Source organism: Sinohyriopsis cumingii, chromosome 2 (assembly GCF_028554795.1).
Source record: "Sinohyriopsis cumingii isolate HCF-2022 chromosome 2, ASM2855479v2, whole genome shotgun sequence".
Classification (NCBI taxonomy): domain Eukaryota; kingdom Metazoa; phylum Mollusca; class Bivalvia; order Unionida; family Unionidae; genus Sinohyriopsis; species Sinohyriopsis cumingii.
The window spans coordinates 46,650,558-46,675,533 of record NC_142962.1 but is presented as its reverse complement, the minus strand read 5'-3'; the positions used below and the strand labels follow the sequence as shown (position 1 = coordinate 46,675,533).

The 24,976-nt window shown below is 34.8% G+C and overlaps 1 protein-coding gene across 4 annotated transcripts in view; it reads right to left on the bottom strand.

Moving 5' to 3' along the window:
• The window catches only part of LOC149804767 (synaptosomal-associated protein 25-like), a 100,308-nt gene that overhangs the window by 67,642 nt on the left and 7,690 nt on the right, over positions 1-24,976 (bottom strand). For 3 of the 4 annotated variants that reach the window (XM_089944221.1, XM_089944197.1, XM_089944203.1), the window contains exon 2: positions 2,975-3,196. In XM_089944221.1, the coding sequence (XP_089800347.1) occupies positions 2,975-3,046 (72 nt within the window). In that variant the 5' untranslated portion in view covers positions 3,047-3,196. Of the gene's footprint in view, positions 1-2,974; positions 3,197-9,669; positions 9,745-24,976 lie in introns of those variants that run through there. The other variant, XM_089944212.1, reaches the window with a different exon arrangement.

Here is a 24,976-nt window from a genome sequence, read left to right as displayed (position 1 = left end):
ACTGAAATAGGCAAGGTGGTCCAAATACAAGGAAATATGGTATTATTGGATTTATTTATTGGTTGGACATATTTTAGAATTATATGCTCAGCTTAAACTGTCAACATAGTAATGCTATCAGAAATATGAGTAATTTCATATACAGATAATTTATCTAATGTCACAGTTTCATGAATGCTATGTAATCTAACTGCTATGTTTTAGATTAGTCTTACACCCTTCCTGCAATAACTCATGCCCGAATAACTCAAAAACCTGCTTATAATGTTGGGTCAGGCATGGATCATATTTTTTAAACTAGAAAATTCTCCCAAAGTTGGCCCTATTTGTTAAACATGAAGAAATTCACAATCAAACTTGGTAAATGAATCCAGTCGGTATCTGGAAATATGAATCAACATCATGAAAGTCTCAACTTTTAATAAGAAGTCACTGGTTAATTTTGTTCACCATTCATATTAATAATGTGAGAAGTTTCTACTTTGGACAATGTAAGTAAACTTTCAGCCATGATTAACTGAAGGAAAAATAATGGCATACTGTTAAAACAAAAATACCAATTTTAGTCGGTTTTTCCATTGTCTTAATCAAGGTAGTATGCTGACAGATGCCCTATTACATCTCTCAAAACTGATCTAATACAAAAACAAGAAGCCCAAGTGGGCCTGATGTCACACACTTGAGCAACTGACAACTGTAAGCTTGTGAAAGCAAATTTATGTATGTATGTATTAAAACTGTGGAGTGGAAAGCTTGTGGTAAGCTTGTGAAAGCAAATTTATGTATGTTTGTATTAAAACTGTGGAGTGGAAATAAGTTTGGAGTACTTAGTTGCTACAATGTCTATCAGACCAACCAAAATACAAGTGTTTATGGTTTTCATGCTAAACATAATGGGACTGGTTCACCAAAATAAGATTTGTTAAAACTTATTTTTTGCCTGCCATAGTGGCTCTCTACTGGATGTCTGAGCAGCAGCCTTTTCATTTGGAAAAACTTGACCATGGAATGAATGTGTGGGTAAAGTTTCATTGCAGTTCTCAAAAAAAGTTTTGGAGGAGTGGCAATAACAAACTTATTGTAATTAACAGACAACGGACAATAACCATTCCATAACCTGTTCAGGTCTATGACCAGTAGAGCTAGGAATCTGGAATATGATGGATTTTTAAAAATATTTTATTTTATGGTCAAAAACTTTCTAGGGTAGGCATTTGGAAAATCAGAATGTCTCAGAATATGAGATAAATGTCAATAATTAAATCTGGAATGGTTCAGGAAACAAGTATATGAGTTATTATAGTTTTCTCTTCATTTTTATTGCCCAAAATACCCAATGTACTGGTAAATGTAAAATTCATGTGTGACAGTTAACGCATATTTAGCTTACCCGAGTCTTTTGAATATCTTACTTAATATTAACATCCTAACATCCAAGCTAAATAATAAACCCAGAGATGTATCATTTGTGTATATATGTGTAATGTATTCATGTATATAAGCAATCAACTGACTCCCAGCGTTCCACTTTTAGGGGAGAGTCAGTTCACCTAGAACTTACCACCAGATCTTTCATCTCCAACTTAAAGATATTAATGGCACCTACTTCTGTCAGTGTATCACCTAGTGGTGCGAGACTGAGTAAAAAATCTCCTTAGTGTCAAAACTTGGAGCCAAATTAAAAGTTTTGGGAGGCTCTGAAGCACAAGTGAGGATTACGGGAAACACTGATCCTGTGTTTGACAAGATCATGAATCAGCTTCTCATTAATGGATAAACTGAAGATTGTTTGTTGCCCTTTTTTGTTTTTTTTATATGCAGTTCTTATGATGTAAGTGAATAAATATGTTGAAAAAGGTTTTAGTTGGTACCGTTCATGTAATAAATGTGAGGTCTAAGGAATGCCATCCATAATTTTCTGATATTTCTTATGGAGAAATTCACACAGAGTCACGCAAATTGGACATATGCAAGGTTTCTCCGGAACGCAATATATGTACAAAATGAAAGTTCACCTTCTGAAAAATATCTATAAACTTCAGTTTTTGTAATTGAAAAAAAATTAAATTATATTTGAATTTTATAGATTTCCTGCAGCTTTAAATTGCTCAATTAATCCCTATGGTGTATTATTCTGCAAATTTTTATAACTCATTCTACTGAAATTCATGAATACTGGTATTTAAAAAATGCCTTAAAGTTGGAAAATTTTATCCAATGAGAATCACTCACTTCACAACACCAAACCTGTTATTTTCAATATAATCAAATCAAAGGTTACTTCCCTTGCAATGTATACAAACTACCATGTAGCAAGATGTTAACATGTCAATCTTGCTCATTATTGAACTGATCCAAAATATTATCAGAAATATGGCTTCCAGAGGAAAACAAGCCCAGCCAATCAGATCCAATATCACCTAATTAGTATGCAAGGAAATCACTCATGTTTGAACTGGTTCAAGAGCTTAATGATATAAGCATTATTATGCATTTCAAAATGAGGGACTGAAATATAATAATAATGTAATCAATAAGGAGGTGCTATCAAGATACACCTAAAAACAAACTCGAAACAAAATAAAATAGACTTCAAGTATTATATTTTTTTACAATTAGTTTTGCACATTAATCATGCAAACTGTTAGTGACTCAATTTACATAACCTGTTGCAAATGAATACAGATTTCTCTTTGTTCACTTAGAAATGCAAGGAACAAAGAGTGTGCTATTTTTCTTGCTATCTGATCAACCTAGCTAGTCTCAATTTTTAGACTTTGAAAGGTCAAACTTTGGATTTATCTCAATGTTGTCAATTACCCTCCTCCCATCATAATTTCATGGGTCCTATCACGTATCACCAGAATTACCAACACTAAGCTGGTACTCTGTCTGGCATTAAAATGCACCCCCCCCCCCCTGAAAGCCACATTTCCATCCCATACCCCTATCTTTCTCCAAAGGGAATACTTACTTCATCTGTGGTTTTGGTTGCCTGATACTGGAGCTCTTCCAGCTCTGTACGCATCCTTGTATCATCTCCCATGGTTACTCAGTCCTCTGATGACCGATGAGTTGATGTCACAAATCAGTCAGTAATTGGGGTTACAGCACTTTATTTTTATCCTTAAAATCTCTTGTAAGTTTTTATGAATTGAACCTCTTCAAAAATTGTCTCCTTCTTTTCTTCTTTTAACTGAAATTACATAAAAACAAAGGTGAAAACCAATGATATTGGTTTACCAGTGGCAGCTATGGGTCATCTTTTGCTCACACAGCACCTAATGACACATACTCAAAAAGAAATTATTCAGATTTTGTTGCTAGAGTAATCAAGTATTAGGCATGAAGGAATGAGTAAAAACAAACTATTCATGTATATTTAATTCAGTTTTTGTCTGGAAAGAAAGAAATATTAAATATATAAATTAAGTGTCAGTCAGCAGAAGGGAGGGTCATGTAAAATATTTACGGCAGGACTATTTTTGTAATTGTTGAGCAGTTGTGGAATTTTGATTTAGAATTACTACTTATTGCTGTCTTGAGGAGGACCTATTGCATAGATACACTGGTGATCAAAGGTACAATTTTTCACACTCACTGCAAGCTAGACTGACATAACATGGACTCATCAAAATGCATGCCTGCATAGAAGTCCAACAGGTGTGTACAAAAAAAACAAAAACAATTAACAATGCTAGATTCTGCATCATTATATGTTGACACCCTAGCCAAATAAAACTGCTATAACATACAGCTTGCATGCCCCATCTACACCAATAATAGATGGTAATTTAGTAGTACACTGGTGTCAACTTTTCAATCTGACCAATCAGAGTGCTTTCTGGTATGGATTTCAAATACATTTACAAAAAAAAAGCCAGAGTAACTTCCAAATTAATATATACACCTCATATGGATGTTCAGCCAGAAGTTTTGAGCAATGTGTTTTGATGAAGCTAACCCTGGAAGTGTTATCTCTAGGAAATATTAATAATAATAATAATAATAATAATGGTTTTTAGAAATGGTGGCCATATCTGATAGCAGATCGATATCATATGCACACAGCTGAAAGTCATCTTTGCCACAATGCTGTCAGATTGGGTCAATTTCTGTTGAGCGGTTTTTGAAAAGAAGTAATCTAAAATTGTTTTGGAGCCTAAATTTATAAATTTGATACTGTTTTTTTAAAAGTCCTTGAAGTATTTTAGCCATATCTGATGGCCAATTGGCATCATTAGAACAAATTTAACAATGCTCATGCCAGGATGCTTTCAAAATCTGTTGAGTGGTTTTGAGAGTTATAAATAGCAATTGTGAAACTCAGCTTGTGTGCTCACAAGGCATTACATATTAAAACCTCTGATCCTGAAATCAATGTCGGTGTGCTATCAACATGCTTAATTGGAAAACAACAAAAGTAAATACAAAGTTTAGTCAAAATTCTGTTGCATATGTACAAGTCACTACATATATAAGCTCAATACCGGTTAAGTACAAAAATGCATGCAGTGACCACTGACTTGATCCCCACAGTAAATTATGCTTGTTTTCAAACTTGTTTTCAGTAGTATGTTGGTGGTCAGAATTGCACCACTTTTAATTGGGAACAATTACGTACCACACAAATTATTCAGTGTGAACCTGATGTTCTGCCATCATTCCTTTATGACACAGGGTTGGTTGCCTTAGACTTGACACCAAAGGGCAAGTAGTTTTGTCTTTTAAACTTGTTCATCAAAGCAGGTATTTTTTTTATCAGATCAGAAGCATCTTCATTCTGCTAAATATTTTTATAAACTTAAAGTGAAAACTCTATGTCGATACAATCATCAAATTAGATGAAGTATAAATAGCCATAAAAAGGAATATGAATATGACCATTGAGAAGCCATCTCAATCTTCAACTTATGCAAATTTGATGAAATGTCAACATTCAGCTGGTATCTAATGGGCAATTGTGATGGTGTACTTTTTCATATACTTTTTCAATTGAATGACCCTTGCTTGGGGATAAATATTCAACCAAGTGTAGGACAAGGAAATGCACAAAAACCTTTCTTCTTTCAATGGATTGCTTTGACCCGCAGTTACAAAATAATATCAACTGTGAACAAAATTACTGTAAAGAAATTAAATACTCACTAATTCACATTCCAAAGGCTAGTTGTATTTAATGATGATTTAGTCCATGTAAACATGTCTATCAAGAACAATGAAGGGACCACAACAATTCATCCTCTAAGGAAAAGTGTGCATACAAGGAAAAATGTCAATAAAATTATGAAAAGTGGCTCATGAATATTGCAAGCTGGTGTCCTTTATCTGGAGGTTCCATTCAATATGATTTGCATGTAAATGAAAAATTAACATGGACAAGAATTAAATCTGGCTTTCTCATTAATTGACATAACCTTTCCAAATCATTTTCCACTCTGAAGAATGGAAATAATCAAGATTTGGCAAGCTGCAAAATCATCTCAGTTGAATTAACTGGATCCATTTGACCTTTGTGCAGCTTATGAAACTAATCAATACAACACATTACAACTCCCCAAGTGCTACTTGCCATACACCAGACCAACAATATTCAATACTTCCAGAAGTTGGGAAGGCTTTTCAGCCAGAATACTTCAACTGCTTAACTTATATTGGCAAGCTCAGCCATAGATGTTGCTGGTGGCAAGCTCAGCCATAGATGTTGCTGGTGGCAAGTTCAGCCATAGATGTTGCTGATGGCAAGTTCAGCCATGGGTGTTGCCAAAAGCTGTCTTTAATCAATATCCAGTTGACTACTGAGCATGTTTGATTGTGCTAAACAAGAAATTTAATCAAACATGTGTTATGAAAGGCTGCATAAGATGACACAAATAAATCTCTACCACACTGTTATCTGGCACACATATAATTTATCATTCAACATGCAGCTTCCCTATTTTGCTTTCTCCTTCCCTTAAATAGCAGAAGCCAGTTTCAAAGTCAATTCATTCCTAATCTTTATCAATAATACATACAAGTTCTGGAGTTTGATTGAAGAATAAGATATGGAGTGATGCATCAGTTCATCACCTAATATTGGAAATTTAAATGTGATACATAAACAGGTAGCATATAAAATCTATTTCACAGTAGTTTAAATTTGATAAAACTGAGATAAAGTCTGTGAAATAGGAAGCCAGCATGGCAAAATTTTCAGATATTTTAAAAACTAACATCTTTTGTTTGTTGCTTCTTGAAAGTCTGATAAATAAAATGTGTGTGTAATATCAAACTCAATATTCAGGACTAGTTGCACACCAATAGTTCCCCTGGTCACAATGCACTTCATTATAACATAATTATGCAATACCATTATGGACACAGTAACCAAAATTAAATCATTCCACTTGAACTGGTCTATCAAATGTACAGTATGACAACATTGGTTGAAAAAAGAAGAAAAGAAAAAAAAAACAGTACAGTATTATATGTTTAGTTCCTTCTGAAATATTATGGACAAAATTAAATGCACAAATATCACAAACTTAACAAATATATTTAAATTTACATTACATTACTAAAATTATTACTATATATTTGACTAACATTCTATATATTGCCCCTACACCCAATACACATATTTACACTCATCAAACTGTTATTATTCTTCATACACTGCATATCAGTACATACTTCAGTGGGCAGTTATAGACCCCAACTAGTATGTTATAATGACAGTTGACAGTTATGGACCCCAACTACTGTGTTATAATGACAGTTGGCAGTTATGGATCCCAACTACTGTGTTATAATGATAGTTGGCAGTTATGGACCCCAAGTAATGTGTTATAATGACAGTTGGCAGTTATAGACCCCAACTACTGTGTTATAATGACAGTTGGCAGTTATGGACCCCAAGTAATGTGTTTTAAAGACAGCTGGCAGTTATGGACCCCAACTATTGTCTTATAAAGACAACTGGCAGTTATGGACCCCAACTACTGTGTTATAATGACAGCTGGCAGTTATAGACCCCCAACTATTGTGTTGTAATGACAACTGACAGTTATGGATCCCAACTACTGTGTAATAATGACAGTTGGCAGTTATGGACCCCAAATAATGTGTTATAAAAACAGCTGGCAGTTATGGACCTTAACTACTGTCTTATAAAGACGATGATTGGCAGTTATGACCCCAACTACTGTGTTATAATGACAGCTGGCAGTTATGGACCCCAAATAATGTGTTATAAAGACAACTGGCAGCTATGGATCCCAACTACTGTTATAATTACAGTTCAGTTATAGACTCCAACTACTGTGTCATAATGACAGATGGCAGTTATGGACCCCAACTAATGTGTTTTAGTGAGTGTTCGCAGTTATAGACCCCAACTACTGTTATAATGACAGTTGGCAGTTATAAACCCCAACTACTGTGTTGTAATGACAGTTGGCAGTTATAGACCCCAACTAATGTGTAATAATGACAGTTGGAAGTTATGGACACCAACTACTGTGTTATAATGACAGTTGGCAGTTATGGACCCCAACTACTTTTATAAAGACAACTGGCAGTTATGGATACCAACTACTGTGTTATAATGACAGTTGGCAGCTATGGACCCCAACTTGTGTTATAATGACTGCTGGCAGTTATGGACCCCATCTTCTGCGTTATAATGACAGCTGGAAGTTATAGACCCCAACTACTGTGTAAAATGACAAGTGGCAGTTTAAAGACCCCAACTACTGTGTAATAATGACAGCTGGCAGTTATGACTCCAACTACTGTGTTATAATGACAGTTGGCAGTTATGGACCTCAACTACTGTGTTATAATGACAGTTGTACTTATGGACCCAAACTACTGTGTTATAATGACAGCTGGCAGTTATGGACCGTAACTACTATGTTATAATGAAAGTCATGAGTTATAGACCCCAAATGCACATAATTCCTATATAAAAAATTTGTTTGAATTGTTTCCCTTTACTATGAATAAAGCGTGTTAAGAATGGAGCTAACTGTCCTTGCTCAACTAATTCATCATGCACTGAAAATAGATCCATCATAAGTGACTGACTGATGGATTGCTATTTACATCAGCACATGAAAAAGTATTTCATGCTGTGATAATGAGAGTAAAGTGCCTTGCCCTGAGACATACCATGGCAGTCGACCCAGGCTGATCTGGGCATGATTCTAAACTGCAACCTACTGATTGCCTAGTCTGGCAAACCAACCTCTGTGACACTGCTGCTTCCTTAATAATAATAATAATAATAATAATAATAATAATAATTTCATCAAAGGATATAATTTGATAGTATCACATTATTGGAAAACAAAAGATGTTTCTTTAAAGTGGGAATGTATATGAGCAAAATTTTTACTCCTTTCATCAAGTAATTACATTTTTAGAACACTGGTATATTACATATGTCATTATCTGCATCATAACAAAATTCATTGAATTAATGTTTGTTCATTCAAACATATATATTTATGTTATTGTTTATGACATTCTAACTAATTCTCACACAAGAAAACTGCTTGATTGCAAGCCAATATGTCGCAGTGATAATTGTTTGTAATGATTAAGTTCTCATGAAACATTTAAATGACTCTACAAGCAATAGCATCTGAGAAAATGACCCAAATGCCAACCCTAACCTCAGTATTGATGCCGGACATATGGACAGATGAACTTGATTACATATACCAATATATGAGACAGAATTCCATTGCAATCCAGACAAATATATCTACATGACTTCAACATTGCCTGATCAGAGCCTATGGCAATGAATTGTACACATTTTCTGGCAGTGATTCATTTAAAAGTATCACCTGGCCCCCCTCAAATCTGTAAGTATGATTTGGATTTTTAATGTAGCTTTCAAAAAAATTCAGTCACATCACTATGATGTCTGCAGTGTGCCAGTTTTTATAGTGATGTCAAGCACTGGGGCATCATGCCATTGACATATAGCATGATGTCCCACCCAGTCACATTATCCTGACGCCAGGCCAACCAGTTCAAACGCTAACCTCTTAATGCTGAGTGCCTAGCGAGGCAGCTGTTAGTAAGCTGATGTCTTCAAGTAAAAATATTTTCAAGATGATTCATGCAACTAATTTCTTGATAAAAGAATATGCAGAAATGCCAGATTTAGCAACAAATCAAACTTTGATTAGTTTTAAAAGACAAAAATTTCAAAGAAAGAGGGGAAATTATTAAAGAAAGTACTACTTAATAATGGGTAATGATGTAAGCTGAAAAGAAGCCAGATAATTCCCTATTGCTGTTCTTTTCTGGTGCACACGATAATCATACATGTATATGGCAGTATATTTTACTTTGGTAAGTTCTAGTGTCAACCCTCTGTCAATAGTAAACACATAGGTTTTATCTAAAATATAAAAGAATCAAAATAATATTTTAGATAAAACCTAAGACATGCACCCAACAATAAATTAAAACAAAAACAATATATAAAATTAATCTCATTCCCAAAAAGTGTGCTAAGAAAAAAAAAGGATTTGTCACCAAGTAATTGACTGACACACAAACCATGTGAATAAACTGCTTCTTTTTAAAACAGCCATGCTAAAAAGGGGAAGACTTTCAAGCAGTCAGCTTACGAATCAAGTCTTGAAATTTCAAATGGAAGCTACATACATGACACAGTCAGTGGAAGTCAGTTTATCCAAACTCAAAGACATCACAACTATATGTCCCATCTATCTAATGAAAGGGGCTGATAATGACTGACTTACGCAGTTGAATTCTGCATACATTATGCTTATATGGCTGATGCCACTATTATAATGCTGCAGGCATATCATGTAACAGCAAGACGAGAACTTGTGATATGGGACATGCCAGCCAGCTAGAGGCTCATTACAACAGCTGGTAACTAACTGAATTGTTTTCTATCTACAGCTTGTGTATACATTCCCCAAAATGAGTCAGGTCTTATTACCATATCAATAACTATTCAGCTGACAAAAAGTATATTTTTTCGCCATTCCAAATTGTAACTTTACACATTGTAAAGTAACTTTAGGTGCAGCAGATTTCTACATACAGGACTGATGTTATTATGAGGGAACTTTGTGTAGATAATTTGTCAGTTAGGTGGGTAAGCTGACGTGTCAACACTGATCAAAAGCAAAAATGGAATGAACCATAACTCATTATTTTTGCACCATTAAATTTTTCACACATCATCTAGCTATAAAAATAATAATTAAATGTATAATTGTTTTTGTACATAGCACTTTGTGGATTTCATCAAATAATTTTAAAGTTCAACTAAACAGAGGATATTTGCTTGACATAAGTGAATAATGGATATATGTCACTGAGTGGGTGAGAAATGCAGTATTTTCATCACTGTCATCTTTCTTATTGGCGAGAAAATATAATGATGATGCATATGATATCTTATTGTTGTTACATTATCCAATGCTGTTCATTTACAACTGGACAATGGTCTGTAATGACAAAACACTCAAACAGTAATTTTCATTTTGTGAAAGTTTACATCTGATTTTATATGTTAGTGGGTTTTGTAGCACCATCTAGCATTTAAGTATTTGGGTCACATGATTCTGCCTGGGTATATATAATTTACATGCCAACTGTGGTTGCAATGGTGGTATGTTTTAAAGCAATACTGTGTGAAGACATCCCCTTTCAAGTGAAGCAGTATAACCACCCAGCCATAGCAAGCAGTTGGCCGCAGTTTGCTGTACAGGAAATGGGCAAGACCAGGGAATCTAAAAATAAGGGACCAGGTCTTTAGTTGACCAGGATCAGGTGCTATGAAGCTCTTTCAAGAAGCATGAAAATCTCTGAATCACTATCCTCTGACAATACACATTTTAACTTAACATCTCTCTTCTCTCATCATTTTTCCCTGTTTGTCTCCCTGTCGATCTTGAGCAAGCAACAACCCGTGCCACTAACCAAGTTGATGACAGTCAACAATCCAGAGGATGACCTAGTCGATGATTCAGTGACCCAGAAGGACGATTGATTTGATGACACAGTGATCCAGTTGACTACCCAGACAGTAAATTTAAATATTATTGATAATGAGTGCTCTTTATTAAGTCAGGCACTGTAGGAAGGCACCACATGCCTTTTAAAAAAGTATGGAAGCCATCTAATGTTTTCTTATCGAGCAAAAGTCAGATCTCAGTAAAAGCTAAATTGAATCCCACTGACCATTGGTCAATTAGTCCGAGTTTCTTCTGATCCTTGCCACCCCATTTAGATATTTCGTAATTTAGGTTGGGGTGTCCAAATATTAAAAATGGGCTGGCACGGGTCAGAGGAAACTTGGACTATTTATTAATTAGTCTTATTGTTTTATTATAGCAATAAAAAAATAAAATACAAAAATCTTATTCTCTATCATAAATGTGAAAATCATGTAACCCCACTCTCTAAAAGATACAAATAAAACCTGCTTTGAATACGTACAAGCTTTCACAGAGACATAATGTTGTTTCATAACTCTCTTTCTCTTTCTTGTACAAACATAAACAGATGTGTCCACTAAAAACTTCAAATTTTTATAAATGTATATTTGATAACGAGGTTACTTTTGCTGTAAGAAGTTGTACTTAACTTTTTGACAACAGTCTTGTGTCACTGCATAAATTTTTTCAATAATACCTATAAATAATACATATACAGACCCATCTTAATCATTTTGCCAAAAACACCGTAACAGCTACAAAGAAATATGATCTGAATACACATGATCTTGCATACTGACACATTCCTTTTTCAGCCATCCCTACTCTCGTTCACTAAAAACAAAAGTCTTTTTGACCACTTTTATTTTTATTGTAAGTGGATTTTTGAGTTGAGAGAGAATTAGACAAAAATTGTATGTTTATATTGTACATTGGTACCATTAAGTTGCTGAATATCTTCTGTCACGTTTATATTGTTCAGCTAAAATCCCTTTAGTTCTGCACAGGGTCAGGACTACAAAATAAAAATTATTTAATTTGCATAATTTTTAATACTCTGAATTAAATAACAAGTATTTGTTGTGTTTACAGTACCCACCATTGGAGGAAGAAATCCCCATTACTCAATGGTGGTGTTTCCCTGGGTCACATGTTGCACAACAACTATGGGGCCCTGAGAATAAATGCTTGTATTCTTTTGTGTTAAAGAGCAGATGTAAAAGGAGATTGCCAAAATGCTGCCTTCATGATGTCCTCCAAGTAAGAATGATTTCACCAAAACCTTTTGGGCATTGATGGCTCACCCTCATGGGCTATTAAATGATTATGGATATTGGACAGATATACACTGTACTTTTTGATGGAACTGAAACTTTAGCACAAGACTGGGGTTGGGGGGATATCAACAGAGTGTATTCCCTTTCCCTTTTCCTTTGTAAGCATCAAGACAGGGCTTAAAAGCCTATCTTGATCATTCCCAGCACAGACTGACACAGAATGGGAGTCTCTATAGGTAGGTAATTAATTTTGTGCTAAAAAAAAAAGCACTGACAAAGGAGAGAAATGGATTCATAATTCCATTATACCCAAGACAGACAGTGCTGACAGATGAGCCATGAAGCTCGCTGTCTTCTTGCAGATGCCAGGGTGAGTAAAAACACTGTTATGAGTGTGAAGTCCTACACAATGGTTCTTAGTGGGTTTTGGTTAAAGATCACACAACACTAGGTCTATTCCATCTGGGCATAAGAGACCTGGAGTGAAGTTTTTGTCCCAGCTTAAAATGCTTCATGAGATCGGCAAGATGTAAATCCGAATAGACTGCCACGTGAGAATGTACGTGTCTTGCGAATGGCAGCTCCATTGCCTCAATAGCAGATACTGAGCATCCTTTGGTCTCAAAAAGAACAAAGGGAAATAAGCAACAGAACTCACAGAGGGTCAGCTCGGATAAACATTTGCTGCTGCAGGTCACTGAACCATGATCATTGGGGCCACAGTGGGCTAAGAGATCATACGAGCAGTGAAGTTCTGACTTTTTGCATAACCTGTGGCACCAGTCAGAATGGTGAGTAGGTAAGCATAATCAAACAATGCCACCGGAAGTGAAACTCATCCCCTGCCCATGCTCTCAGGTATTCCACCACCAATCTTCTCATATAGGTCATCCATTCAAGAGACTTGATACACAACAAGTAAGGTGATATTGTTAACCTTGTGGTTCGAGTGCCATCTTTCTTCTTAACTAGTATGTAAGGAGAACTGGATGGTCTGTTTGAGGGTTGAATAAGGCCTTGCTCCAGATTTTCATCAAATATTGTTTTCATGTTTTTGAGTTGCATAAAAGGTATTCTGTACAGCCACTGTTTAACTGGTGCCTCAGAAATTGTCATGATACTGTGAGTTAAGATCTTTTGTTTGACCAGGCTTTGTAGTTAAAACATCCTAAAATTCATGGCAAAGATTTGTTACGACTCTGCAATCGTAAACTATGTAACAGAAAGAAGCAAAACCAACAAGTTTTGTAAAACTTAATAAATAATTTAATTGTCCAGAGTTATAAAATGAAAAGTTAAAAGAACTTACAACACTATGAATAATATCCAAAATAATTCTAAAAGTTCTATCACAATTCTAAAAGAAGAGTTCTGACTGAATTCCAAGCCCTGAATCTGCTGATGTACCAACTACCAATATCCTCAAATGTGCTGAAGTGCCAAACAGGCTTGACTGTATCATAATGGCATTGTCCAAAATGTCTCTGAATAAATTCATAATAATCCCAAGCTGTTGTTTTAGTCCAGACTGTCATATGAGCACTTTATAATTCCAATAAATAATTTAAATAAATGATTCCTTTCAAATTAAATCTAAACACAGCATAAAATACATCTGTATACTGATATTAAAACAAGAAAACACAAGGAAATTTGAATGAAAATAGCTGTTCAATTCTCTCTTTGTATACATGTCCTCAACTCTTTTGCAACTGTCTCAATTCATCCATGTGACTTATTTCACAATATCTGACTTGTGTCAAAGTACAACCCACCTGACCTATGTCAGAGATTTCCCCAAATGTCTGCTTTTAAAAATTAGCTGGAGAATGACCCCTATCAGCAAGACTCCAGTCTACTCCCCACACCAGACAAGAACTGTCACTCATGATTAACAGGTGTCAGCCTCTGAGGATGTAATACAACTTGGTATTAAATTGCATCAGTTAAAACTAGACACAGGCTTCACATAACTGATGGGAAAGAATTTTCCTAAGGGTTTCCTTATTTGAGATTTTATGAGACGTTTCTTGTAAGTCATCTAAAAAAGCCTCATCATGGCATGTGATGTAGAACAAATGCTGTATAGAAACAATGGTTCATTCAACTGGTAACCATGACTATTTTACTACAAAATCAACGAGTTTATCCTTATTGCAAGTGCATGCCTATGCAGTGTTCCCACCAGTTGTAAAAACTTTTTTTGTTTTTGTTGTTACAAAAATATTTTTATTTATGGTTGACTAAATTATCTGAATTATGATTTTCATCACAGCTTTACTTCAATATAATATTTAAACACCAACTACCTAAAAGTCTAATAAGGCCATAAAACTTCTGTTAGCCATATTGTTTTTTGTCATCCATAGTGCTTTTCTATGCTGGGCCTGGAGTATAAGTGGTTTTCTCTGCTACACACTTCTTGACAGTGTCCATGTATAGCCTTTGTGGAAAGCTTTGTGTGTCAATCTGATCATCTGGAATCCATAAACTCACAGAATCAGTGATCAAATTCTGGTTTGAAATATACAATATTTGTGTGTACAATGTTCATATTTGACTCAATTATTTTATGAGCAAGATATTATTTATATGAGATTAACGTACAAATTTATGTGAAAGGGAACAATGCATGTCATCCAGAAAATTTGGTAACCGTAAATGACAGAGAACTCAAATTATTATAAAGAAAAAGAATTTCTTCCTCCAGTGACCCTGAAATTTCTGTTGCTCTTTCCGTAAGTGGAATTTGCAAAAATTCTTTCAGAAGGTCAAATTTGGTGTCATACTTGGCATTTCTGATCTTATCAATACAGTCATCGATTCTTGGTAATGGAAATTAATGTTTTTGTCACACTATTCACCTTATTATAATCAGTGCACATATGGAACGTTTTATCAATGGTAAACTCGAGTCACTTTACTGGGCTCTATAAAATCATTCTCCAGCAAATGCTGAATTTCTTTTTTCAAGTATTCCTGTTTGAGAGGGTTCATCCTGTGTGGGTGTTGTTTCACAGGTTTGGAATTTACAATTACAACGTCATGGAGAATTTTGTTCGTTCCTGTAGGAACATCTGGAAATAAGTGCTTATATTCAAATAATAACTGTTGAAGTTCATTTCTTTCTTGCTCTTGCAAATGTGAAAGTTTCTGGTCCAGATCTTTAATAATTTCTCACTCCAATATCAGTAGAATCCGATGATATTCCTTCATTTAAATCTTCACTGAGTGGGACAGGTACAACTAAATTAATTGCATGTTTAACCTGGCTATCTCTTTCAATATACTGATACTCCTATAATTTATTTAGATCCCAGGAGCACTAATATTATAACTTAACTCATTAATTTTCATCTTAACCATCTAATCTGAAGAAAAATTTGAAGAATGAACAAAGAGACAGAACTCTAATACCCGACTCAAAAGTTCTCTCCATTGTCATTCTGTCAAACCATAATTTCACTTTTGACTTGAACTACTGAATGCCAAATTCAAGCATAATAGGCTGGAAAGTTCCAGACAGAAAATTTTACCCTTGACCCGACTGAACAGATTTGGGAAGGCCAAATTGAGTAATAATTTTTATCAAAGTTTTAATATTCCTCAAAGGAATTGCCTCTGGAAACCTTGTTGACACACACACACATATAATGGCCAGCAGGTATTGGTTACCTGACTTGGTCTTAGGTAAGGGACCAACACAATCTACCATAATTCTAATAAATGGTTTGCCAAAGGCAGGAATAGGTTGTAGATGAGCCTTAGGTATCTTCTGATTGGGTTTTCCTACCATTTGACATGTATAACAAGATCTACAGTATTTACTAACAGCACTTTTGATTTTTGGCCAATAGAAGTGAGTCAAGATCTTGTGATAAGTATTATTAATCCCTAAATGACCAGCCAAAGGAGTTTCATGGGCCAGACTAAGTATTTCCTGTCTGTAAGGTTTTGGAACTACAGTTTGACAGTTCACTGACCACTCATCACCAGCATGTACCTCGGGAGGTCTCCATTTTCTCACAAGAATTTCATTTTTAATGAAATAACAGACAGGAACTGCAGTAGCTTTAGTTTCACTAATGGCCCTTTGAAACAAACAGGAGATCTCAGGATCTTTTTCCTGTTTCATGACAAGTGATTGTCGTTTGTCACCCTGATTAAAATAAAAAGAATGAGTAGTTAAAAGAGGATCACTGTGATCAATACCTTCTGATTGATCCAAACAAGGAGTGAAAGTGACCTCATCAATAGCCTGACCAATACATGTGTCAACTAAAGGAATACTTTCCTTATCAACATCAGTCTCAAGAGCTTTCTTTGCCATAAGCTCTAGAAACTGCACAAGCTGGGAATAAATCAGGGAATTTTATTTCAATTGTATCGACTTTCTGATCCGAGCAAGGCTTGTCAGTTACAAGTGGATTAACCAGAACCTTGTCTCCAACTAGGTTGTTGCCTAGTAATAAAAGAATAACCTCAACAGGTAAAACAGACACCGTGCCGACTGTCACAGGTCCTGAGACTAAGCCTGATGACAAATTTACATGATGGAGAGGATCGTTAACAAAGCCGCACTCTACTCCCTGAATAAGAACACTCTCATTAGAAGAAGACTTCTCAGATAAAGGCAAAGTACCTGACAATAAATGTCTCTGAGAAGCTCCTGCATCCCTTAAAATTTTAATAGGGATAGGATTGGCCGAATCACCAAAGAGTGATACAGAACCCTTCGATATGACCGGTTCATAAAGTTCCATAATAAAATCAGACTGGGGTCTATTAGACCCAACAAATGTATTGCTTTCAATACATGACCATGACTCTGACCTCTTAGAAATAAGACCATCTGGAATAGGTCTGTTATGATCCTGATGCCTATTTTTCAATTTGTAGCAATCAGAAATAATGCGTCCTTTTTCTTGCAATAGGTACAAGTAGGAAGAGACAAGGATCTTGAAACAAGCTTATCAGAAGCTTGATTTTTAGAAGTTGTGCCAGTTTGAGTTTTAGAAGGGTTTGTATTAGGCTGAAATACTTTTCTGTCAGAAGACTGTTGAGTAGAAGTCTTATTTACAAAAGGAACTTCATGAGTTACAAAATAATCATCAGCAGCTCAAGCAGAATTTTCCAAGGTTTCAATCTGATGCTCGTCAACATAAGTCTTAATGTCAGTATGGACACAGTTTTTTAAATCTTCAAGTAATACAAGTTGTTTGAAACTTTCATAATCTCGTTAAACTTTCATGGCTAAGCACCCTCTATCAAATAACTGCTCTTTTTCTCAGGCAAATTTAACATGAGTTTGTCCAGCTTCTTTTCTATAGTTTATGAATTTTTGCCGATAAGCTTCAGGGACTAACTCAAAACCTGTTAAGATGCATTCCTTGACCACATCATGTTACCACTTTGGTGAACTGAATTGTAAATATCACTAGCCTTACCAGTGAGTACACATTGTAATAACTGAGTCCAATGTTCCCTTGGCCATTTCAAATTTTCAGCAACTTTTTAAAAATGAGTAAAATATTTGTCTAATTCTTTTTCTCTGAAAGGGGGCACTAACCTGATAGTCTTTGCAAGATCAAAACTTAAATTTGGATTTGAAGTATGAATGTACTTTTCACTTGCTAGTTCCATTTCTTTCATTCTACACTGACATTCCCTCTCATTCTCTCTTTCTTCCTTATTTATTTGTTTTTCTTGTAACTGTACTTGCATCTGTTTTTCTTGCAACTGCATTTGCATCTGTTTTTCTATCTTTCTTCTTTCTGAATTTCCAGCTTCCTTAACTCCAAATCTATCTCGTATTTTAATTCTAATTTCTTTACTTTTGTGTCAGAGTCTGATACAGACTTACTGATCGAAACCAAAGTACTTTTATCCCAAACATTCTTTACTACCAAATAATGAACCATAATATTTCTTATTTCTTGTTTCGTTAAAGTATCCTTTACCTCAAAAAGATCGAATTTTCTGGCAAGTTGAATGAATTCATCTTTTTTGAAAAGATCAATTGTTCCTGGGTAGGATTTGGAAGAAAGATTTCCAGTTTTGATGACATTTTAGAAAAAGCTTGCCGATTTCACTAAAGATTTGAAAAATGGGGGGAATTCAAATTTCAAAAAAAAAGTTTTCTGAAATATTTTAGCCAAATTCAAAATTATTCAAGGACGAGCACCCAATTTCTTATGTTACATATTTAGGTTCAAATAAACAGTAACACAAGAAAGAGTGAAAACAACAAGCTTTGAAAAATTTAACAAATAATTTATTTCCCTGGAAAAATACTGTACAAATATAAAAATAAGAACTTATGGTTTTAAGAATCAAATCTAAAAATAATCCAAGAATAATCCACGAATTAGGTCCTAATAATGAAATGTTCACATGAATTCAAGTTTGAGTCCTGAATCAAAGATGGAAGGCGATGATGTATGCTGTATCCTGTACAGTGTTGTTGTCTACAGTTCCTTGTAGAAACACAAGAAATAACACTCCGTGTTGGAAATCCAAATAAAAAATTTAAGAAATGTCTTTGTTCAAGAATTCTGTATGAGCACTCACAATATTTCCACAGAAATGAATTAATCTTTTAGAATCCAAATAATCTTAAGAAAAGTTAACATATGACTCGAAAACTGGCTACAACAGAAGGAAACGACTTGACATCAAGAGTTTTAAGCCCAGACTGACTAAATTCTCCATAGACATCGGTATATAACCTGACTACTGCACAAAACAGATGCTCAGATGAGGGTCATGTGATCACATTCTAGAAAGCCTTGGAAGGAATCTACAAGTCTAATGGCACATAAACCAGTACAGCCTCAATTCCATGATTATCATTCACACATAAAAAATGAATTAAAAAAAAGAAGTTGTCTACTTGACACCCAATCAAGGCCAGGAACTAAGTCAAAACTAGAAACAGTGTTTCTAATATTAGGTATTGATGAAAAGATTCAGGTCAAACTGAATTTTCTGGAAAATATCTCCAAATCACATAAACAAGATTATATAATAATAGCATGTAATAGAATAACAAAATTTTAAAGCTGACAAAGAAACAATAAAATTAAAATAAATATAAATTAAGTCAGATATACGTAACAATATCAGCCAAGGACTAGTCCAAAAAGCTAAGTCTGATATGCAAACATTTACAAAAAGGAATTAACATAACCCAAAGATGGGGAACAAAAACAAAATAAATACAAAACTGCAAATTCATACAACTACTTTATTGCTTGTTCAATCATAACAATACCTAACTAACTGTAACATTTTAAATTTTCAAATCATGTGATCACGCCTTCTATTGGTGGGTCCTCTTTGATTCTCAGTGCTGTAGTTAACTCAAACTTTAAGTCTAAAAGTTCTCAAAATAATAGATATCAAACACCCAAAGAAGAAAAACACATACACATTTGCCATTCAAAGATTGTTCAGCACAACAGATTGGAAAACAACCATAAAGACAATTTACATGCAGTCAGTATCCCAAAAAGTAAATTTTAACTTGGCAGATAATCAAAGTGTCATATGACTTTTCCCACCTCATTCAAGATATTTTGACATTTTGGTCATAAAAGTTTCTAAAATAAGGTGGGAAAGGTCAGTGAAAACTCAAACTATTTGATAGATTGCTCAAAGTCTGATGAATTTTTTGCTTTGGCCCTCAGAGCATGTCGCAAGTGCTTTCTTAGAAGGAAGCAGTCAGGGGGTATTTGTCTAATCTGGACAGAAATTAATTAGTTCTGGTCCCTCTGACATGGTGAAAAGCTGGCTGTGTACTCAGCTTTGTAAAGGCAAAGGAACTCAGGGTCTTGATGGTTGAGTTGATACTTTGCCTCTTGTGGAGACAATGTTACCCGCAACTGGTATTTCCTTGTCTCTGTGCAAACCCCAAAGTAGATTATTTTTCTCACCCAATATTTTCTTTTAAAGTTATAAGAACTTTTCATTTTTGCAATATAGTTTAGAAGATTCAACACATACAGTATTCATCACTCACTATTATTTCTGCACATCTATCTGTAGGTCCTTTGGTCTTATGCTTTACGAAATTCACAATAATCATACCAACAACTAAAATTTAAATTGTAACTAGTGTGTGAAGAGGTCAAAAGCCACAATCAAATGCTGTTTACATATGGTGCATTAATATGAATATTAATGAGGACTTTGGTGTGACTTATCCATCCAAAATACACAATTTGTATGTGTCTGAAAATAACAACATAAAACTTTTGATAGTATTGAGGTATTATCACATGATGGATGCTATATGAAATTTACAATAAATAATTAATATTTATTATAAGGAAACAACTCCATCAAGCCAAACAGAAGGCAACACTGGTTGCATTTCTTGATAAAGTAGTTCCTAGCTCGTGGACACAATGACCGAGACAATGTGACTGCAATGAAACAACTAAGAAAAGGAAGGTTAGCAAAAAAGCAAGATTTCTCTGCCACATGGGTAAGAATGTTAAGTCTACTCTTTCTCTTTCTGTATATATATATATATATATATATATATATATATATATATATATATATATATATATATATATATAACCATTTATCAAAACTAAATGTTGCATACTTCACTGCATAATACAACAAAAGCATATACCTCCAAATTTGATCCAAGTAGACAAGATATGATGCAACAGATAGCCCTCTTAGATGAATTCTCAATTTAATAAATAAAATGGCAAACTAATGATTATTGATGACTGCTGAAGATTACAGTGACATGTAAAGAGTAAGTATCATTTTGAATAAATTCTTCAGCTCTTATATGCATAATGATGTCAGAATCAATGATACTCTGATACATCATTTTACCCCTACATGGAAATATATAGTTTGTACAAACATATTTGCAAATTTCTTCCGTGACAATGTATAAACCATTAGAGATAAGCTTGACACCACAATTTCAATTGCCTCATCATCACCATACAGTTGGGATACAGAATTTGAGCAGCAACCATTAGCAGCATTTGAACCTGTCTCTATGGATTTTGTACGTGCAATCCTGATGAATAGTGCACTAAAGTCATGTGAACTTGATCCAATTCCAACATTACTGCTGCTTGAGTGTTTAGATCCAGTATTACGTTCACTAACTGATGTTATTAATACCTCTCTCTCATCCGGGGAATTCCCATCATTTTTCAAACCTGCCACTGTAAAGCCTCTGCTGAAGAAACCAACACTAGACGATAACGATTTAAAGAACTACAGCCCAGTTTCTAATCTCCCACTCATATAAAAATCTTAGAAAAGGTTGTTCTATCCCAGCTTGTATCTCATCTGAATTCAAACAGTCTTTTTAGCAATGTACAATCTGCATATCGCCCTTGCCACAGTACTGAAACTACTCTTCTAAAAGTAGTTAATGACATTCTCTCTGCTTTGGATAGCAGAAAGATTACAGTCCTTACCCAACTTGATTTGTCTGCAGCATTTGACACAATAGACCATGATATATTACTTCACCGTCTCCAGCATGTATTTGGCATTCACGATACAGCCTAACTGTGGTTCAAGTCCTACTTGGTCAACAGCACACAAATTGTGTCTGCAAATGGAATATACTCCAGCCCAGTTAATCTATGTTGTGGTGTTCCACAGGGGTTTGTTCTTGGACCTGTTCTCTTCATTCTATACACTCAGTTGCTCTCAAATGTCATAGATCATCATCCAGTGTCTCACCAATTGTATGCTGATGACACCCAAATATACAACTCTAGCCACCCAACTGAAGCTGATGCTAGTATCCGAGGTGTAGAAAGGTGCATTTTTGATGTGAAATCATGGATGACTTGTAACAAGCTGCAGATGAATGATGATAAAACTGAGGCCATTCTGATCACAACACAAAGACCTTCTCATTCACATACTTTACCTCAAAACAAAAAATATCAGCAACACCAACACTAAATTCACACAGTCAGTATGAAACCTAGGTGTTACTCTGGACAGTACTCTCACATTGTACCAACATGTCATGAACATATGCAAGGCTGTATATCTTGAGCTGAGATGCATCAGCTCCATTTGCAAAAATCTTTCAGTTGATGCCACTAAAACACGTGTGTTCATTATTACTTTCAAGACTGGACTATTGTAACTCAATTCTGTCTGGTTCATCTCAATATCTACTCCAGAAACTTCAAAAAGTTCAAAACACAGCTGCTCGGATCATACTTAGAGTACCATGATCAGAGCACACCTCCCCGCTGCTCTGTACCCTACACTGGCTATCCATTTGATCCAGAATAAAACACTAAATTTGTTCTCTGTGCTACGTTTCACTGATGGACTCCAGTCCAACATACCTATCCTACCTCACCCATGTGTATACACCAGCAAGATACTTACACTCCTCTTCTGACAATCGTATACTCATTATTCCCACTATGAAAACAAAGTCATACGGACAACGTTCTTTTGCATACCAGGGCCCAAAAACGTAGAATGAATTGTCCACTGCAACTTAGACACAAAGACAGTGATCTCATTCAAGAGTACTCTTAAAACTCACTTATTTCGACTGCAAGAACAAACTTATTGACCTAATCTTTCCTACCTTCAATATTTTCAGCATGTTTTTTATGTTTTCTAATTTCATCGTATTGTTTTTTGTAATCATATCATTATATATGTTTTTTATGTTATAGGTGTTGTCTAATGTTGTAAAGCGCTTAGAGCTTCTAAAGATTAGGTGCTATAAAAAGTCCTCATTATTATTATAATTATTATTATTAAGTGATACACAGTCAAAACTAGAGGTTATATCTGAGATAGCTCTATATAAATAATGAGAGCAAAGATGAATATCAGTTTGTCTTAATCTGTCCTCCATACCTCTCACTTAGCAAGTCTTTTACTGATCCTTATTAATGGCAGAAACCAAGCATGTACAAAATATTTCAATTACTAAAAAATGAAGATTCAACATTTCTAATACACTTTGGTCATATATCTATACTGCATTTCAACTTAGAGTATCTTCTCTTTCTGTCTAGTTCAATCTCTCCAAGGATTTATGTGCACACAGGTTTTTATCACCATCATTCATTGATTCAATTATACATCAGTGCATCATTTATGCATTATGTACTATACTGGCAATGTTCTTTTCTGCATAAATCAAACCAATAAAATCCTGTTCTTTTCTGTATTTTCCATTGTGTGGGAACTTGGAAATAAAACAATTTAAATGTGACTGGGAAGTGGCCAAAACAAATCACAGCATTTCTTGCATTCCTTGTTTTAATAAACAAATAAAGCATTCATGCAGTCATGTTGTATTCTGCTTCAACATCTTTATTCCTATATCAACCCACTAACACCTAAAAGCAGAATCTCTCTCTTACTGTTAATAAAACCACTGTATCATAAAAAAATTATATTTTATGAAGCACCAAATTATTCTCATGGGATTCTTTGTTCAGAACGTTATCTTTCATCTCTCTCAGTACATGTATGTCAATGCATTTAAGTGTGCATGTTTCTGAATATAAATGGTATCATGTACAACTTGAAAAGAGGTTTCTGCACTTTCTACTGTAGTTCAGTTGACAGGTAGGTTCCATGTGATGTAGTAGACATTAAAGCATTAATTTTTATAATTTGATCACTTTATCTACCTTTATCTGGCCATTCATGCCCTCTAGCATTCTGAATACTTGAATCTAACCTTGCTTCATTTATTCCAAAAACATCCTGTGATGCTGCAATAAGCAGTCACTGAGTTGCTAATACTGCACTAGGAAAGGTCATTTGTAAATAAAAAGAGAAGGAACTAAAACAAAATAAAATGTGAGCTCTATTTAACACAGCCAACACCTTAGCCCGATATGGAAAACCATTTTTTGATATGGAAATGATGTCTGTGCTACATGAAAAGAGCAGAGTTAAACTTGGTGCTAATTATAAAAAACTCAGGGCAAGAGGCTTTGCTCCGTCAATTGATAGATAAGTCAGGGAAAGTCTGAATTCCAGTCAATTCATAGTCCATAGTGATCTGTTTTGGAAGCACATATCCAACTGTATTGTAGCTAGAAACAGTGTATACATGATACCCTGAAAATAAAAAGTTAAGCCTTTAATTTGAAGAAATAAATCAACAGTATTTTTTGTTTTTCTATTCATTAAAGGGCCAAACATCTGATCAAATCTAGACAAGAGAGTGAAATTTTGGGACAAGTGAAAATGTAGGTGGCACAAATGAATTTTCTGAAACTTAACTGGGATAAGTGGGTAAAAAGAAAATTGGATAAGTCGTGTACATTGCCATTTAAGGCAAAGCCAAATATGAGATCCTATCCTGTGCTTCCCATGGGTCATTTTAGGATAGTATTGTGTCATACTGTTTTATTCCTGCCCCTGACCAGTTTCCCCTGCACATGACAGCTTTTATCCAGACACCAAGCCATTCTTTTTTACATTCCACCTGGTCCTTGTTTTTTTTTCTAGCAACCTGCCTTTTCACTCTGCTAAATGCCCCTTCTACATCTTGCTAACACAAATGGTTGCTTAAGCAACTGGTACACATGCTATGATCATAAGCTGCTGAGGCCTTTTGTTGTTATAACTGCTTGGGCAGTGTTCCCACTCAATGAATAGCATCTGAGATACTGGTGATTAGATATGATTAAAGCAGTTACCTTTCTAACTTGAAATGCCATTTTAATA